Source organism: Rhea pennata, chromosome 9, assembly GCF_028389875.1.
Source record: "Rhea pennata isolate bPtePen1 chromosome 9, bPtePen1.pri, whole genome shotgun sequence".
Lineage (NCBI taxonomy): Eukaryota > Metazoa > Chordata > Aves > Rheiformes > Rheidae > Rhea > Rhea pennata.
In genome coordinates this window covers 20,505,971-20,526,176 of record NC_084671.1, presented here as the reverse complement: position 1 = coordinate 20,526,176, position 20,206 = coordinate 20,505,971, and the positions used below count along the sequence as shown (strand labels likewise).

At 35.0% G+C, this 20,206-nt stretch overlaps 1 protein-coding gene across 3 annotated transcripts in view; it reads left to right on the top strand.

The window, feature by feature from the left end:
* ACSL3 (acyl-CoA synthetase long chain family member 3) overlaps window positions 1-20,206 on the top strand; it is a 52,254-nt gene that overhangs the window by 19,202 nt on the left and 12,846 nt on the right. For all 3 annotated transcript variants that reach the window (XM_062582845.1, XM_062582848.1, XM_062582847.1), the window contains exons 3-9: window positions 1,731-2,152; window positions 7,897-8,074; window positions 13,942-14,051; window positions 15,719-15,857; window positions 17,973-18,123; window positions 18,987-19,110; window positions 19,379-19,450. In XM_062582845.1, the coding sequence (XP_062438829.1) occupies window positions 1,802-2,152; window positions 7,897-8,074; window positions 13,942-14,051; window positions 15,719-15,857; window positions 17,973-18,123; window positions 18,987-19,110; window positions 19,379-19,450 (1,125 nt within the window). In that variant the 5' untranslated portion in view covers window positions 1,731-1,801. The remainder of the gene's footprint in view (window positions 1-1,730; window positions 2,153-7,896; window positions 8,075-13,941; window positions 14,052-15,718; window positions 15,858-17,972; window positions 18,124-18,986; window positions 19,111-19,378; window positions 19,451-20,206) is intronic.

The window sequence follows — 20,206 nt, the reverse complement described above, 5'->3', positions numbered from 1 at the left end:
GTTTGTTTGTTTGTTTTTTTGTTCCCTTCCCTTCCCTGAGTTAGGCAATGCAAAATTACAGCCCAATTCATAACTTCATGGAAAATGGGTAAATTTTTGTCGTGTGAACTCTAGATTCAGCTTCAAGACATCGTGTTCTATGCCACTATCAAAAGTAGCTTACTGCCTGGCATACGATTATTTTCATTAAGCATCCCTCAGTGACAGCCTAAGAACATAAGTCTCTTCAACTGATTATTTGTTCTTCAGCCTATTTATTTTTTTGTCATTACTTCTTTCCTTTTGATCTGAAAATTAAAATATACACAGTTCCATTTTTCTTTTTATATCCTTTTTCCTCATGCTGCCTGACCCAGTAACTCCCTACCTTGAATTGCTCACAGACTTTATTTAAATTTATGTCTCTGGGTGCTTTACAGAATAGCCTTGATGTTGGTTGGTTCCTTCAAGTACTACTGTATTGCCTATATGAGGGGAGTGTTACAGAGTGAGGGTTACAACAGCTTTTTAGGGAAGAAGTTGATATTGAGATACTTTGGCTTGGAGTTTTAAGAAATTCAGTGGTTTAGAGAAAGATAGAATTAATCTGATCCAACAAATGTAAGGTATTTATTTATTCTCATTTAAAATATATTTTAAATAATATAAATACACTTCACTCAGTTAATGGTTTTAAGGTATTTATTGTGAGACTATTTTTTTTATATGTAAAAAGTGATTTTTATAATTGATAGCTCATTCACTATTGCAGAAATTCATCTTTAGACATTATGACAAGTTCCTGCTATCCATAATGATTTTAATTATTTTGTGGATTAAGCAAAACTTCTTGTCTTTACAGTAGAACACATTAGAAAGTTGCCTTAATCTTGTTCTTTAGATACGATAGATTAATATTAAAAGAAAAAAGAAGTTCCAGTGGCTATCCTGGCATCATTAAGGAGCCTCGAAGAAGTTATACATTTTCTTCATAATGCTATTGCTAGGATTTTCTTCTTAATTTTTTTTAGCTATTTCCCAGATTTTCCCCAATATTATTTAGCTTATTTTCATGCTTGTTTATATGACAAGTGCATGCACTGCATACGAATGTTATGGATGAAACCTGGTGGATGAGGGAATGTTCTTAGGTATAAAAGAGCCAGCAAAGTTATTTCACATGAAGGGGCTTCGTGAAGGAAGGTTAAAATTTCCTTTTCTTATATAGATGTCTCAGTTCGTATAATGTTTAGAAAGTATGTGGACAGGTTTAGTGATCAGATAGAGAGGTGGCATTGCTTGTTTTCTTAGGGCTTGTATGAAGTTTGATTATTTACAGTTGAGGGACATGAAGGTTGCTAGTTAGGATATTCATCCAGGTGTGATTTATACTGTGCTGTCTTTTGAATTTGTAATTGGCATGTATTTATATGAAACTGTTATGTGATTATACAGGTAATTTAATTTAAAAACTCAAGTCCTAAATTCCTTAATAACTCTGTTATTGTGTTGTATAGAATCAATAAAAATAAAAATATAATATATAACGCTGCCTCTTAAAGAGGAATAGAAGAATTTTTCCTCATATATCAGCATCTTGTGACGTTTGTTAGGAGTAAAAATTCCTACCCTATTTTCTCCGTGTAAAGAGACCTATTCCTCTTATGGATTGTAATAATGTTTGAAAATACCCCTCCCCCAATACAACAGCTATAGAATTCATTGCTAATCTTCTCTTTTCTTTTTTCCAGATCTTTTTGGATCTCCACTTAATTGATGCGTGTTTTCAAACTCTTTCGTATAAGCTTCACAAGCAGCCAAAATGAAGTTGAAGCATAACATCAACCCTGTTCTTCTGCAATTTATAAACTTTATAATCTTGGTGTACACTTTTATAACGTACATTCCATGGTACATACTATCAGGATCAAGGGAGGCTATAGCAAAATCCAAGCAGGTTAAAGCTAAACCTGTGAATAACAAGCCTGGGGGTGCATACAGATCTGTTAACAGTCAACACTGCTTAGCTTCAGTTTTGTATCCTGGATGTGATACACTTGACAAAGTTTTTAAGTATGCTAAAACTAAATTTAAGGACAAAAAACTCTTGGGAACACGTGAAATATTAAAAGAGGAGGATGAAATCCAGCCATCAGGAAAAGTTTTTAAAAAGGTAAGTGTATTACTGTCTACCTTCAAGATTTTTTTTCAACCAGTATTTAGTTTACTTTACTTTTTTTCTTTTTTTTTTGGGGGGGGGGTACAAAAGTTAAAGCTCAGCAAAAGAAATTGGGGAAAAGGTAACTTTCGCTACTTAGATTAAGTAGTCATGCAAAGAGTTAACTAATCTAATTCCTACTCTTTCATTAATCAGTTTTTAAAACAAATCTTACCTTCTTTTTGCATTCTTGAGTAGATATCCTTTGTTATGTCTTCAACAAAGAGGGAAAAAACCAAGTGTGCGTTATACTTTTTAAAAAGGATTGCTAGCAGATACGCAAGCAGGTATAAGTTCTAGTTTCCATTTTAGGTGAATGAAATATTCCCCTCTTTGTGTTATTCTGAACTCTAATCACGTATGTAATAGAAAAATTAGTAGATGCCTATTCTCAAACGTGCTTTTCCTGTAAGCCTGTTAGTAAATCAACAAATTACAGTTTTGCCCTATATAATTAGGACTTAAATGTAGTTCTGGTTTGAAAAAGGTTTGCACAGACTTTCATTGGGAGAATATTTTTTTAGCCTTCTTTAAGGCAAACTACATGTTTGGAAATCTGTAATTGTAAGGGGCAGAGGTAATTCCAACAGAAAAACTTACCTTGTTTTGAGGGATTGGGTCTTTTAAGGTCAGGCCTGTGTTGTTGGTTGCCAATTTGTATCTATTCAGAGGCACTTAAAAATGTATTTTTGCCTGAGAGAGTGAGTCAGATTCCATTCAGAGAATATATGTGCAGATAAATGTTAAAGTTCTGCCCTCCTCTATTAGAAGGTTGCTGCCTTCATGTTGTAAAGATCATTTTTGGATAAGATTATTTTTGTGCAAGGGAAACATTTATCTTTTCATATAATAAGAAAATCCTTAAATAATACTAATTTTAATTCTGGTATTTGTGTATAATGTTTAAAGTAGAATTTGTTTAACATCATGATATATGTTTAATATGACAAAGATTTGTTCTGTTGAAATCTTAATTTCTCGGTGAGAAGGAAATGCTGTTCGGAAATGCCTGCCTCTGAGAGAAATGCATGCATACAGACTTTTTCAGTGCACATTTTGCTGCCTTGTTGACCTGAAAAGAAACAGAAACAAGTTGATGTTGAATACCAACTAGGTTTTTCATTAGTTTTTTTGGCTACCAGTAACCTCTGTTCTGTTTTTCAAAGCTAATTAGTAGTATAAAGCTTAAGCACTTAGGAGTTTTAGCCTTTTGCATTATGCAAGTAAAGTATTTTGAATGTTAGAAAGCTGAAGAACGTTGATGATTTATTTGAATAACTTGTTTCTAAGTCTTCAATTAGGTAATTTTGACTAAGCTTGACAAAACAGTTCTTTATGGTTGATTGCCATAATTGCTGTTCTGTTATTTTGTTCCCAGGTGGTGGCATTGTTGTCTAAGTTTACTTTTGATTTTTTTTTCCATTAATGAATACAGTGTTTTATTAATACCTCATAAGGTGTTTTAGCAAGTGGGTAAATCTGAAAGTTTTGCATGATTCTTTGTCGATTCAAAATGTTAGGATTCTTTCTTTTGATTTTTGTGTTTTATATCATGCGTCCTTTTATTGCCTGTGACTCTTCAGTAAAGGCAACTTGCCAAGATTTGTTTGGTGCAACTTCTTGAAAAGGTACATGACAGTTTTGAATCCTTACATATAATACGTGTAATCTGTGTACCTTAAAGGGATTGCAAAACTTGATAATTATTTTTTCCATTTCAGAAATTGAACATACAGTGGTGGGAATGACTGATGTATTTTTGAGGTCAGCTGCAAGTCAGTGGCAGATCTGAATGTGGATCATGAGTCTGTGTACTGAATTGCATTACCAATTAGAAGAGGACTGTTGTGCAAGCAGCAAGGGGCTGGATTAACCTGATTCTTAATAAATAAGATTATGATCTATTAATTAATAGGTTAAATTAATATCCCTCAAAATATTGAGCCTGCGATGCTTGGGAGAACTAAATGTAGTCACAATTTTAGCTTAATTTGTTTAAAGCTAGATGTCTTAACACGTTTAAGGTTAGATACTACTTTAATTTGCCAACGCATGGATATGCCATAAAATCTGTAATTTCTTTTTTAATGCTATTATGTTGTTTGAAAGAGTTGTTCCTTTGTGGTTACCAATTGAATTTACCAAAATAACAGAAATTAAGATGTTAATAAAAATACTTGTCCTTGCTTACTTTGCATTTTATAGTATTCCATATATAGTTTTTACATTTTCTTCAATAGTATCCTTTAAGATGTGGATTAGAGAGCATACTAATTTTATGAAATATGTTTTTCAGTCAGAATAAAATAATGTTGAAAGTATTTCATAGCTTAAGACTTAATTGGAATAAAAAGTGCAGAGCTTACATTTTGTTTAGTGAAAATTTCTATGAAAAATGAAATAACTCTTTATTTGTTTCACTTTGCCCAAAATACGAACTTGATTCTATTGGTTGATTATTTTGTGTGGTCTTAGCTATAGATTATATTTTCATGGGCTTGATTAGTATGTGGATTTTGCTTTATTTTTGTCTTGTTCTTTTAAAAAAGTTTTATAACCAAGAACAGAATTAGTGGAACATGGAAAAATACGATTGGGAAAAGTAAACATGATTTTGGTAGGGGAAAGTGATCTTTTCAAGTCTGGTATTTTGGAAGGCTGTCACAAGCATTAAGTATGTAATTCAAGTATTTTTAATAAATTGCAGTTTGTGTTAAAAGCTGGTACACTAGAGGGCAGTATTTATCTTATTTATTTATTTATTAAGAAAGAGCATTTATAGAGACTCTCTTTTCTCATGCACTGTTTGATTTTGTGCCTGTGTTTAATTCTCAGTAATCTTGACTTGGGCCCTTCTCTTGCAGACTCTCGGACAACCACCTGACTCTATGTGTATGAATAGTTATCAAGAAGGGGGAGGAGGTTGTCCAAGTTGTAAAATTAAGCATATGTATGAATGTTTAAAAGCTTATGACACTTAACATCGGTCTTAACGACTGTTTATAGTAGAAGACTGTACATTAGAAAAAGCTCGTGAAAAGGTACTGAGAGAAGAGCCAGAAAGGGAAGTGGGTTTGGAGACAGGTACTTGAACATAAGAAAGGATGGAAGAAATGATCCTGTGTATGCTGTAGATTCATATTGGGAAATGTAGAAGAAAGGGACACGTGAAGAGAGGCAGCATATTAATATGTCATAGAGAGGGAACAGAGACATCAGGCATGGGGAAGAAAGGTACATGGGAATTTAAATTAGAGTAAAGCAGTAGGAGAGTTAAAATTCAAAATAGCCTCACTGAAAATGGTCTTTTCATCTGTTTTCACACACCTAATTTTCTAACATTTTAAGAAAGAAAAGCACTAATAAGACCATCTTTACTAATTTACTTTGCTATTTGTATAAAATTAGTGTAAACAATTAGGATAAGCTATTTAAGGAAAAAAATAAGGAAAAAAGAATCATAGATATTGTTTAGAAAGATCCATTTTCAACAATTTAATGATTTATTATTTCTACTTTAGCAAGCTACATGGTAACTTTTTTCTTTGGAAATTGCAAAAAAATGGGTAAGCTACTGATTGGTGAATTTACTAAAAATAGTAAAGACACTGCGTGCTCTTCTTGGCTTATATATTTGAGAGCAGTGTTCCTTGAAGCCATTTAGTAGGTTGAGCATGAGAATGGAAAAGGTGTCACCTGATTCAGTACTACAAATTACTTTCAGCTGATGAGCTTGTCAGGAATTTCTGAGTCTCTGAAAAACACTGAGTTTGGGGGAAAATGTCCCAAATTGGAATTAAACTCCCAAATTACTGAACTTACAATGGACAGGAAAACATGTAGTACTTGTTTTGGAAATAGTAGAATATTACCACACCGGAAATATCTTAGCATTTCCCAAATGAAATGAACTTCCAGGTGGTTCTCCGCAGGTCTGCCTGCAAGCTCAGGAGGTAAGGCAGCTGGTGCCCAGGTGTTCTGCCGTGCGGCGCTGCCGCCAGCAAACAGTGGCTGAGCTTGGTCAGTCAATATTGTTTCTGTAATTCTGTAATGAGTTACAGTAGAGATATTGTGATGTTGCCTTCTCTGGTAAGGTTTTTGGACTTCCTGGCTTTGAAATGGCCTATCTGCCAGTAAAGCAGAATTTCTATAAATGATAAAACAGGAAAAGCTGGGCAGGTATTCATCTGAAAAATGTTTATTTTGTGGTGAAATTGTTGAGTATTCCTATATTGGTGAGTATTTCTTTTGCATTTTGAATAATTGTTGTTTTTAAACAAAAAAGTTGTGTGAAATTTCTAAACAGCTTTGTGTATAATGGTCTTGGGGTAAGAAAGGACTGTCCTGCTAAAAACGTAGCTTAATTGGTAATATTCAAGAAGGTTGGAGTGGATACAACTCAGTTATTCAGTTGTAAACTTCTGTAGTTTGGAAGTGTTTTGATAGCAGAAATTTATTAGAATTTATTTTTCTATTCTATTAGAACTTGAGAGGGATTTTTCAAACCCATTAACAAAGTTGATGCAGAAATGTATAGTCATTAGAAATGTAGTTACATACCAAAAAGTTAATTCTTACAACCCACAAATTTGAAATTTAGTTAAACTAGGTAAATGATATCTGGAGAACAGAATGGGAGAAGGCAAGAGAACTTTGCTTTTACATTTTTTCTAGCTTTTTTTCTTTAATGTTTGCATGCATTTATTAATAATGCTATGTAGACAAATGAAAGCTCTGAAATACTTGACCAATAAAGCTAATATTTTTCAAAACTGTTGAGGTGCTTGTATAACTAGACAGGTAAGGTATAATTTAGGGTTTGAATTTTCAGTGTAAAAACTTCCTGGTACTCCAGCTGCATATGAGAATTTATAAAATAATCCTCAAAGAAATAACTTAACAGTTGGTGGAGAAAAAAAAAGTACTGTAGGGTGTTAGTGTATACATGGAAATCTATGGTAAGGTAGATAATGAACAGTAAATTCAAATCCACAGTTTCTGTGCACAGCTTCCACATGTGGAAGAAAAGTGAAATGCTTAACTTTTTTCCACATGACTTTTCAGTATTGAGATTGGTCAGTCAATTCCATTCAGGTCTTCTGCCTTGCTTTTGTTTAGTGGTAAAAATGGCAAACAGGTTGCTCTTCCTCCTCCTGACATTTGCCTCAGAACAAACAAAGGAAAGGGAACTTCACAATCTTTGACTGAAAAGCCAGCATATAAGGCTTTCTGGGTTCCAATTTCCTGAGTATTTTTCATAAGAATAAGCATTTAAGTATCATTTATGTGGCAGAATCTGAGTCCAGATATCCAAGAAAGCAGATATAGAGAATGTTTTGTGCTAGCTCTTTTTATCCTTCATTCAAAATAAACCTTCATGAAAACTAAAAGCATGTGGGTCAGATATCATGGCCTTCTAGGGAGCTTCTGAAGTCTCAAAATGTGGTGGGAATTCTGTGCTTCCCTAATGTGAAAACAGAAAATGAGGTGATAACATTCATGGAAATGTTTGTGTGATGGAACTTCCATACTCCCTATAATTATTTTAAAGAATATTATTTATTTTCTTGAATAAACTGTTGTTTTAACTGAAACAGAAATTTGAAATGAAAGTTCCGTTTTGTTCACATGGTTAAAGATGTAGTTGGACATGTGTTAAGGCGTTCTGTTTTCTAAATTGAATTTATTATCCTTACTAGGTGATCCTTGGCAAATACACTTGGCTTTCATATGATGATGTATACGTTAAAGCTGTTAATTTTGGAAATGGCTTAGCAGTGTTGGGTCAGCAACCAAAGACTAACATTGCTATCTTCTGTGAGACTAGAGCTGAGTGGATGATTGCAGCACAGGCTTGCTTTATGTGCAACTACCAGCGTAAGTATGCACCTTTCTTAAAATTTTAAAGTCTTTTTATTTTATAGCACAATCTGAAAATAACCCTTTTCTTACTTCATTTTAAACACTAAGAAAAGTTCATATAAATTGAAATCAGGATACAGAATATTTAAAATTACAAATAAAAAAAATCCTTGCTATGCAAGGTAGTGAGTGTGCACTTGGCAGTGTTTCACAGAAACCTGTATCTGTTTGCAGCTGAAGTATGGTTTCAGTAAATGTATCTTGCTCAGTGAATTTGTGACAGAGCTTTACTTTCTCGTTACTCTCACATCAGTACATGTTCTCAGGTTTCTAAAAACAAAAATCATATATGAATTCATTGATTCAAATTGAGGAGTTGATGTCAAACCTTCATCTGTTGCATGCATATTTATTTTAACTGGATATGTTTTTTATTTGACTTACAGTTTATCCTGTTGATCCCCTCAAAAAATGAAAAAAGAATGAGCAAGTCCTGAACTTACTGTGGAGAGCTCTTTTTAGAAAGTATTGTTCAGTAAATTCTTCTCTGCCAAATTCTCAGCCATTCCTTAATGAAAACCTTTGGCTGGGCCTCATTTATTTATTTATTTATCCATCCCCTTCCACTGAGAAATCTGTTGGATCCTCTCCTCATCTTACTGCAGGGAATGTTTTCATATGTCAGGCTTGTTAATGCGCCTTAGCATCTGGTTACCTGACACCTGACCCCCTCTCCCCCCCCCCCCCCCCGCCCAAACCTGAGAGCAGGCCCAGTGGCACACCGTGCTGTTTCATTCCTTATCTTCTCATGGCATAAAGATCAGTGCCCTTAGCAGCTGTTGGGCTCTTTTCTTCAGTGCCACACTTATCCTCTGCTTTTAACTTGTCTTCATTAAATTCTGTCGCTTCTTTTAATCCTAGCCCTAGATGGCAGGAGCACACTAAAGACTTGGGAATCATATTTTTCTCCCTAAGAAAGTTAGGCAGTACGATCCTCAACTTTTTTCCGAGTGTGCCTTCTAATATTAGTGGCATTGTCACTCCGTTATTTGTAGTTTGCTGAATGTTAAGCATGGCCCTCATTCTATTTCACGGTTTACTGAAATACAAATTTGCATATTTTTTCATGGAGTAACGCCATGGTTCCTGTTCTAAAGGTACTTTGGCCATTTTTTTCCAGCAAAACATTATCACACATTAAATCCTAATTTAACCTGAATTTGAGATTTGAGACTGTGCTCATGGAGAGGCTTGAGGAGTCCTAATTGCTCTTCCTGAAGCTTTAAGACTGCCCTGCTACATGTAGTTTGGGAGAGCTGTGCGTAGTCAGTTTCACTGTCTGTCACTGTGTCTAAATTATCCTTCATTAACTGGATTCTTAATCCTAGAAGTGGACTGAGATGAGTTTCTCACCTGTTCAGAATGATACTGCTCATTTTCTCATGGATTGACCATAAGAGAAACATCTTGAGCCCTTTTGATCTGATGATAGTCTTAGTCCCATTCTTTAACTTCTAGTTTAATTATCCTTTAGTCTTCTGCTGCTTTAGCGCTGAGACTACTAGCTGTGTTGAGGGAAAGCTAAGTATACTCAAGCAGGAAAACAAGCTTCCTTGGCAGTTACAGATTATTTTGGAATTGCCTTTGAGAGTGGCAGAATAGGACAGCCTGACTGGAGCTGACCCTCCTTGCCTTCAATCCCCTTCAGAACAAGAGACAGATGCAGAGCCAAGCTCACTTCTTTCTCCTTATTTGTGTAATATAGAAGGGCCTACCTATGCCCAAGGTGCATCTCAACTATGGAGAGAGCGCCTGCTGTGTACTGTCTGCCAGTCTGATACACAAAAATATGGATAGGAGCCATAGGCCTAATTTTTCCTTGAGAAACCTCTTGAGTGCTGATCTCAGCTTGGTGTAGGGGGATGCTTTATTTTATTTTATTTTTTTTTCCAAGTATCCATTTCATTGTCACTCGTTAGTATCTAGTTCACTTCTCTGTAAGTCCAACCTGAGGAAATAGGCTGACAGGAACCTGATGAAGTTCAGCAAAAGCAAATAGAAATTCTTGTATCTGCGCTGGGATAACCCCATGTGCCACTACAGGCTAGCGGATGACTAGATAGGGAGCAGCTTTACAGAAAAGGAGCCTGGGCTCTTGATGGACAGAAAGTTAAACATAAGTCAGCAGTGCCCCCTTGCAGTGAAGACGACCAGCAGCATCCTGGGCTGTAGTAGCGTGACCATAGCAAGGTAGGTTCAGGGAAGTGATCCTTCCCCTCTATTTGGGCTCTACTGGTCAGACCACCTCTCGAGTACTGTGTCCAGTTTGCGTTTTCCCAGTACAAGATGGACATTGACATATTGGAGAGAGTCCAGCTGGCCAAGGTGGCCAGGGGGTTGGCAAACATGACATATGTGTTTTGATAGGACAGGAGGTAGCAGACACAAGTTCAATCTGAGGAAAATCTGCTTAGATATTAGGAATAATAACCCCTGAGGGTAATTAAATACCAGATCCTAGAGCTGTTGTGGAATTTCCATCCTTGGAGATGCTCAGAGCTTGACTGGACGTGGCCCTGACCAACCTGCTCTAATGTCTTGTTTTGAGCAGGGATGTGGAATATGTGACTTTCACAGGTGCTTTCTAACCAAAATTCAGTCACATTTTTGCCCTTTTTTCATTGAGCAACTGCTGCCGACTTTTCTCCTGGAATAGAGATTCCTGCACAAGCTGTTCTCAGATGAGATGTCTGCCTTGTTTTTTAATTGCAATTCTCATAATTGCAACCAACATTATGTTGGTTCCCTGTTAACACTTCTGGGATCTATTAAATTCCTAGTGACCATTCTGGGAATAAAATGGAAATGTTTGTGTCATTTATTTTATCTTTGGAAGTGAAGGACAAATTCTAGGAATATTTCATAATTTGAAAACATCTGACATAGTGACTGGATGGATATCGTGTGTGTAATGGTATGCATGTGTTTCTGGTTTTGTTGGATTAATGTTATAAATTCCCTTTCTGAGACGTGCTTCACACTGTCTGACGTGGTATTAAGTGTCTAAGCTGTATGTGATCTTACACGAACTTGGCTGACTTTTGTGTTGGCAGATGATGATATTATTGTGCAAGATTCACGTACTCATTTTGCAGAGCGAATTACAAAATTCACCTTTTGTTCTAGCAGTAGTATGGCAAAACATTAAGTAACCTATTAATACTATCTTTTCAGTTTTCAAATTTTGCGAGACCAAACTGTTCTGATAGTGTTGTGATGTTCTTTCAGAATGTGAAATGTATTGTATTTTATGGTATGTGTGCGGAATTTATGTCAATGAAAGTTACACGTTTCATATCTAGTGTTGGAGAGAATGCCTTCTGTACTTTAATATTAAACATGGGGAAAACCATTTTTTTGTTAGATACTGTGCAGAGAACAAATGGTTTGATGGTTAGAAATACCTGCGTGCTCTAATATCGTAGTTGTACGTTATTTGAAGCCAAGTAAGCATTGCAGGAGGTAGAAGAGGACTGATGATTGAAATATAGGAAAAGAATGCGAACAAATGCATTTTTCTGAAGTATCTTTACTTCGCCTGTGTGAAGAGCTCTTCACCAGTGTGAGCAGATAGAACACCTGAGTCTGTAACTGAATTATGAAATAAATATGAAAGAGTATGCATCTGTTGTTCAGTCACACCTTACTGAAGTTTCAGCAGAAGTGCTTTTGTCCTGACAAAAATTGATTTTGTTGAAGCCTTTAAAAGTATACTTTGCTTTTTCTGTTTGGTATATGATATAGGACAAAATACTTGGTTTGAAATTTAATTGCAGAAGTAAATGGCAAAAATGTTATTTGTTTTGGGAGGTTGAGACTTTGCCCTGGTATAATAACATGGCAGATTCAACATTGTTAAGATTTTTCTTTTTGTCAGACATCTCTTAGAGCAGTATTCCTAGCATAACTCCTACAAATTTTGAATTTACATCTTATTTGTCATATTGCTTGTGTAAAGACAAACATGAAAAGACAGCCTTCTCAGTATGACTCCAGTAGAAAAGGGAAAACCTCCACCACTCTCAGATGTGTCTGAAAAAGGTTTTAGGTGTTAGTGTAAAGAAGAGGGAGTTTCACAGATCGGAATGATCGCTCACTTTTCTTTCTTTCCATGACATCAGTACACCATCTTATAAATGGTATATCTCTGTTCTGTGGCTCTATCATGTAACTGTGAGTTGTTTTTGATGTATTTATTTTGTAGATGAGTACGTAATTGTATAAATGGTTATTTGAGAGATTATACTTTTTTTTTTTTTTTTTCAGCTAGTGTGGTATCTCAGTTGTGCTTGTTGGCTTGGGGAAGCTGAATTTCTGCTAGATGTTTATATAACAAGGGTCACAGAAGTAAGCAGAGAGAGCTCGTGGGAACTAGTAAGGCACTCTTCTGGACTTTGCTCCCACCAAATTAAAGCAAACACTGTACATGTGCATTTGCCCTGCAACAGTTCTGAACTATGATAGACTGTTTTAACAAGGAAAAAATAAGTAGAGGTCAACTATTTACTTTTTTGTGCAAGGAAACTTTTGAGGTCTTCCTTAGTTTGCCATACTGAGTTAGTAACTCTCTGAATTTCAGGCTCCTTGAATTTGAAATCTTAGACTACAGTGGGGTTTTATCTTTCTCTCCAGTAAATATACTGCAGTTAAAGCCCTAAATTATAATAAAGTCTTTAGTAATTGTTGTGTTCAAATTTTCAGTGAATATCTAGATTGAAGTACAAAAGAAATTTAGATAATCTCACGTGACAAAACTTCCAGCATTGATGATGTAATTTTTAATGATTGTGATAATTGATCTTGTAAGTTCTTCAAGATGTGAGCTATACTAAATTGCTATACTTTCATTTTGTGTTGTGTTTGGAAAATGGAGAATTAGCTTTGTTTTAAGAGCAATATCTCCCTTCCTTCCTGAACTGTCTCTTTCTTCCCTCGATCTCTTCCTGTGTGTAACTCTCTTTTCTCATGCTGTTCCCATAAGAATGACAGGAAACAAAATTTGGTTTTAAAATGATTAATATGAAAGAATTGTGATTTAACACTGTTGCTAATGAGCTACTCTTAAAATACACAAAGCATTTAAGGAATTGACTGTTACAAAAACTTTATTTTCTTTCCTTGTGATATTGTGTTCTCACAATGTTAATTCTACATCTAATAGTTGTGGTGATTAAACCTTTATTAACTTCAAATAGATAAGGGAATATGATAGTGAAAGATTTATTACTGAGTGTGGGAATTAATCTGTTGATAACATGTATTATAATGTTTTAATAACTTCTTTTGTGCAATCAGTTCTAAACAGCGAGCAACAGAATAGAGGAATTCTAAAAGGAGAAATCAAGTAGCTGCCTTTTTTTTCCTGTGTACAAGAGGACTGTTAAACACTGTAAAGTATGTATTAAATTGAGAACAGATGCCTGCATTTTAAATGGTAAAAGTCATGAAGATCAGAGAGTAGGTTTAGAAGAGAATTACCCAGGATAATGTGAGTTTGATACTTCTGGTTAGAGCTTGATAAATAGCAAACAGTCATATAGACAATATTTGTTATTTATTACTTTTGTAAGCAATTGAAAAACTATGTTGTTTTTAAATCCATGTAATGTACTTTTTTAAAGCAGAAGGCTACTCCACCTTTATAATGGCCGATGAGCAGATTTTTGATGTTTTGGTTCACATAAGTGGATTAACCTGAAGTTTTCTTTCTTTCTTTCTTTCTTTCTTTCTTTCTTTCTTTTCTTTTTCTTTCTTTTTTGGTAAACTTTAAAGTGTAGAATAGAGATTCACTAGTTCTTGTGGGTTTTTTTCTTATCTTTCAGTTGTTACACTGTATGCTACTCTGGGAGGACCAGCAATAGTACATGGGTTAAATGAAACAGAGGTGACCACCATCATCACTAGTAAAGAATTGATGCAAACAAAATTGAAGGTCAGAAAAATACTTGTGAATTTTTCTCCAGTGTATCTGGTTCATTATTATTAAGAGATCTGTGTAGCTGTATGGAGCAATGGTTACTTTTCTTGCCCCTCTATAGTGCAGACATTTCTTTTAAAACAAGATTTATGTAATCTGTCTTCATGTATAGGAAACATAGTAGTTAGGCTTTGTTGGGATTTAGGCTCCTGAATGACTTGTGAGAACAGGATGAAGCAGTTGCACTATTGAAGACATGCAGTGCTGCCTGGAATGACGCCTTTACAACATGGTGCTGTGGTTTCTAGGTGGTTTTTGTGGTGTAAAAGATAAACAGCTGAAGCAAATGGGAGGAACAGAAAATGCATAAACTGCATATGAATAGCTAAATACAATAATACTCGTGATTTATTGTTAGGTGTCTTCCCGACAGAAGATTACTCTTAAATCTGAAGATTGATGCTTGAATAGTTAGTGCTGTTTTCTAGTGTTGGGGAAAGCTTATTAAATATTTTCATTAAAATAGTTCAAATAAGATCTTCCTGTTTTATTATGCGTATGGATGCTATACCTAGCATGGTAGTTAAGTGTGTTTTAAAAAAGTATTCTATTAAATAAAAATCAGAAGTATGATAACAGTATTTCAGGGTTTCAGTTTGCTACCTTAAATAATTAGGATTCTGGGAGACTGACTGATGCAGAAATTTAAGTGCCCGATTTTAAAATCTAAAGTGCTATAACAGATCAGTGAAGTTGCTGAGCTGTTTTCAGAAGAACCTTTAGGACTTGGTTGTTCCTTTTCTTCAAAGGCTTTGATTTCTGAGACTATGAATGGGCTAGAAGCAGCCTGTCTCTGCTGCGTATTAGTTACTGCATGGTAGAGCTCTGAGTGCAGAATCCCCACCGTATTCCAAGACCGTACTGTCCCAGAAAACGCAAGCAGAACAGCAAATCTGTATGAACTTCATCTTACTATATTTCGTAGGAACAGGACCTTTCACATAGAGGAGTACTATTGTTGCAGTTAAAAACTGCATTGCTGCATTTTTGCATGACAATTCCCCAAACCTTATTTTTTCCTTTTAAGTTACGCAGAATGACACTGGATATGTTACAAGCTAAAATAAATGTGCATTGTGAGAGAATGAATTTCATCTGCTGGAGGTGATAATTATCTTTCACTTGAATGTTCACAGTTGTTTTAAAACTTACATTTTGCTTGTAATGCTTAGCTGCTTCTTAAACAATTATTTTCCATATTCTGTTACATATTTTAAATAGCCCAGTAATCAAGAAGCAGCATAGGAATTACTGTAGCTCAGTGTTGCCCATGATATCTTTTTGTTAGTGTTTTATGGGAGTAGAAAGTCAATTATATGTACAAATTATTCCTGTCTTATTTGTGGGCATTTCTTGAAATAAGCCTCAGATTAGTAAATATTTTGGTGTGCGTGGGGGGAGGGAAAACCTTCTGGACTTCTAAGTGGAAAGTCGAATTAGTTCTGTAAATCTAAAGGGAGAAGGTTTCAAGCTTTGCAATTGTCTGAGCTGGGTGAGGTTTCCTCCAGTATTTTAAATACTTGATATTTTAAGTCAATATTTTTGATTGTATACAGTAGATTTTTTTTCCTTTTTGGCACAAACATCACGTTTGCTTTCTGAACAAATTTTGATTTCTACAGGAAATCATTTCTCAAGTTCCACGACTGCGACATGTTATTACTGTAGATGGCAAACCAACAACATGGTCAGAGTTTCCCAAGGGCGTCATTGTTCACACTATGGCTTCTGTGCAAGCTATGGGGGCCAAAGCAGACACTGGTAGGTTATCTTTGCTTTCTATTTGGATCCTCTGAATTGCTGTCCTACTTTGACCTTGTTAGGTAAATTTGGGGAAATTGCAGGTCTTGGGAAATTATGCAGTGATTAACTTTTTCTAATCTGTTTTTATCTTTAATTAAAAACCCAACAAACTCTTTTTTCAGTAAAGTGAAGTCAAATCCTTTTAATGAAAACAGTCTTCTCTATAAACAAATTTCATGTAAATTGAAGAATATTTTTTAGGATAAATTTTGGGCTAGGATAGTAATTTAGAATGTATTTAAATAATCAGGTTTATTAAAAAGGGTTATTCAGAACACGCAGAGAAAAGTCACTCCACATTTTATGGCAGATGACATGAACAATTTGCAACTGTTACAGAATCACAGAATCGGTAGGGTTGGAGATCTTCCAGTCCAACCTTCCTGCTCAAGCAGCATCACCCAGAGCATATTAGACAGGATTGCATGCAGGCAGGTTTTGAATATTGCCAGAGAAGGAGACTCGACAACCTCAGTGGGCAACCTATTCCAGTGCTCTGTCACTCTCACAGTAAAGAAATTCCTCCTCATATTCAGATGGAATTTCCTGTGTTTCAGTTTGTGCCCACTGCCTCTTGAATTCACAAATAAATGTAAAATAGCTGTTTGAATCTGGAGAGATTCAGAACTCAGTCCTTTTTATTACATTTCTGAAAATACCAAATTACTATGTAATTATATTTTCAATTGATTTAACTTTTTTTTTTTAGAATTATATATCAGTATTTCAAAGATTTTTAATTAACTTGCCAGTAACAGAAAATTTTATTCTTGGCTCTAAAGAGTTGCTAAATCTAGTGTTTTAAGATTTCATTTTATTCAGTGGTTGCTTTCTTCTGTTCTTGTTCTGTGTGTTTTCAGAATCTTTTCATCACTGAAGGCATATAAATGCTGGATGGAATTCTGTTGTAGAAACGGGGTGGGTAGTTAATCCATCTGTTGTTGATTTTCAGGGAAATGGCAAGTTTGTTCCCAACATGGGGGGCTCTCAAACTCTCAGCTTCTTTAAAAGATTATCTTCCCTTTTTTGATGTGCCAATTCTGTGTACTGCTAAAACTGTTTCAGACAACATCCACAGAATAAATTATGGCTGTAACTTATGAGAGTCCTCAAGATTTGTTAATCTAAGTGCTATGTAAAATGACATATTCAATCTTTTAAATATCGCATACTGTAAACTGTAATAAAGGAACATTACATTTGTCAAGTGAGCCATTCAGAAATGATGGAATACTACAGCTGAAATTGCTTATGGTCAAGCATATTCAGTTAGCATTATATTAAATAAATGTGCTCCTTTTGTACTTCTTCCTGTGTCATTTATTGTACAGAATAGAAGGGGTTCAGTGAGTGGGAAAATATTAAGTGTGTTTTCACTGTTCTTATTTAGTGTGTATGTTGTGCCATAAGTATTGCACATGGGGTATGTTCAGAGGAGAGTTCGCATAATTCTCTTAATTCCTAAACTGAGAACAAGAAAATAAAATATTTATAAAGTGGGTATTTTTTACTTTATGCACTTAAATGTTTTAATCCTATTAAACCTATTGAACTTTATTTAAATACTTAAAGAATTTGGACCTCGCGTTGACTCAGTAGTGCCTTGCTGTGTATGCTATGAATGGGGCAGTGTGTTGCCACTTTGCTGTGGAAGCTCATGACAAAGTAGCTTTGTAAATGAAGGTTTGCTATGTGGTTCCTGGAATTAGTGCAAGATACCTTAAAGATATGAAAGGTATTCAGTGATATTTTGGAGGAGAACTTAAAGCTCTGTCCATTTTTCTTCTCCTCTGCAGGAACACAGGAGGCATAATAGTCTACAGAGACAGCATTTTTTCTGTCCAAGTCACTCAAAGTACATAGCACATCTAGTACAAAGAAGCACCTACTCTCTGTGAAGGCACTTAAGCTTGACCACGATCTTTTTAATGAAATCAAAATGTAATAGTGATAGTTATATAGTTACATATCAGAATAATTGCTATAATATATTAATATTTAAGATCTTCCAATCTGATAGGCTTTCCATACATTATACATTCTCTTTTTCAATAAAATTATTGGAAATTACAGGAAACAAACAGCAGGCAAGGCCTGTACCCTCAGATATTGCAGTGATCATGTACACAAGTGGATCCACAGGAGTTCCCAAAGGAGTTATGATCTCCCATTGCAACATAATTGCTGGTATAACTGGAATGGCTGAAAGAATTCCTAATTTGGGGTACGTACCAACAATGCTTTCCTGTACTTAGATGTAATTTTAGATTATCTGTTTTGTACTGCAATCATAGAATCATAGAATGGTAAGGTTGGAAGGGACCTCTGGAGATCATCTAGTCCAACCCTCAGCATAGCCCATATGGGGATTGAACCCATGACCTTTGCATTAGCAGCACCACACTCTAACCAACAGAGCTAAACCTGCATACTGTTGTACACTGAGCGTCTTTCAGTACTGCATGAAATGATATGATTATTTCATGTGCTGGTTGTTCTCTCATCTTCTGTATTTGGGCAAGACAGTACGCTGTGGAGTGCCTTGTTTTGATTGAGTTTGCTAAGAAAGACACAGTTGAACAACCCTTTCCCTCCACCCCCCTTCAACTTTAAATACATGGAGCAGTGAGTGATGAGATTTTTGATGGTTTTGGTTTGGTTTATGTTCTAGATTGTTGCTTGAGGAAAATAATTCATTCTCATAGATAAGCTCTGCCCAGTTAAGTGGTTCCTGTGTGCCAGAAATGCAAGCTGTTTATCTGAAGCACTCCTACTACTAGCTCTTACACATTTTCAAAGGAATTACTGTAGATTACTTATTTCCTTATCTGTATAATAATTTTACCTTTGAATTGAAAATATTACATTTCTAAGAAAGAACTTAAAGTCAAATGGAAATATTCTGAATAAAGTAACTGAGATTAATCTTTTAAAATATGATACTAAAGCCTATGCAGCCACTTTGCACAGAGGGGTTGCAAACTACCCTAAGCAGTGCTACTATTAATTAGTATTAAATTATGGGTTTTCTGTTTGGTGCAGTACTTAATCTTGTCTGCATAAACTTATCTTAACAATTGTTCACAGGGAAAAAGACATCTATATTGGCTATTTGCCCCTTGCCCATGTTCTGGAGCTGAGTGCTGAACTTGTCTGTCTGTCTCATGGATGCCGCATTGGCTATTCATCACCTCAGACATTAGCTGATCAGGTATGTTGTTGGTGTATGTCAAGTCTACATAGTAAAATATTAGTCATGTTAGATCTACTAATACATTTTTTTTAAATGTTACAGCAGATCTCCTGTTTTACAATTTATGAAACAGGATTTTGGTGGTTATAGCTACTACTCTGGACTAGTTTTTACTGCTAAATGAGAATATAAACACAAATGATAATTTGCAAGATGTACTGTGTAATTTTGTTTCACATGTTAAAAATCTTGGTGTGTCCTTCAGTTAACTTATTCTTCACTTTAGTCCTCTAAAATAAAGAAAGGAAGCAAAGGTGACGTTACTACACTTAGACCAACGCTAATGGCTGCTGTCCCAGTAAGTAACTGAAAGATGAATCACTTTTAAAATATAATTCATAATTCAAATTTTTAACAACAAAATTAATGCAGTTATCATTGAAAAGAAAAAGATAGAACCTTGAATTTAAGCTAGCTTAAGAAGTATTTTCTATATTTGGGATAAATACTTACCATATGAATGTCAAACTTAATAATAATAATAATTAGAGTTGCATGGTTTAGATTGACAATTTAATTAGTTATATGTTCATGATAGTAAACACTGTGTGTGTATATATATGTATGTGTGTGCGCGCACTCACACATAGTTTAAATGCAGCCATCATGTGATGAAGGTGGCCCTTGGCATAGACTTTACTTTTTGATGATTTAAAGAGGAGAGACAACCTTATTAAGCTTTTTGAAGGAGGAGAACATACTCTTTACACCTCTTAGCATTTTAAAAACAGTAGTTGCCTATTTAGTGACATACTGGGTTTTGCAATAATTTCAGTGAAGTGCAAAGTGCTAGTCAAGAAATAAATGGATTCCCACCTGCATAGTACTTCATAGAATAAAGATAGTTGGCAACAGGCAGATTAAAGCTGAGTAGTGGTGATCCTACTCAGATGTTTATTTTCTGCAATTTCTGTAAATATCTTGCTGTCCTTTAGCAAGGGAGTAAGCAGCAACTGGGAGTGATATGTCATTTGAAATATACTAGAGTTCTAGGTCAAGTTCCCTTTTAGTTGTATTAAAATTGCTGATACTTTGAATTAAAGTTAATCTTTTT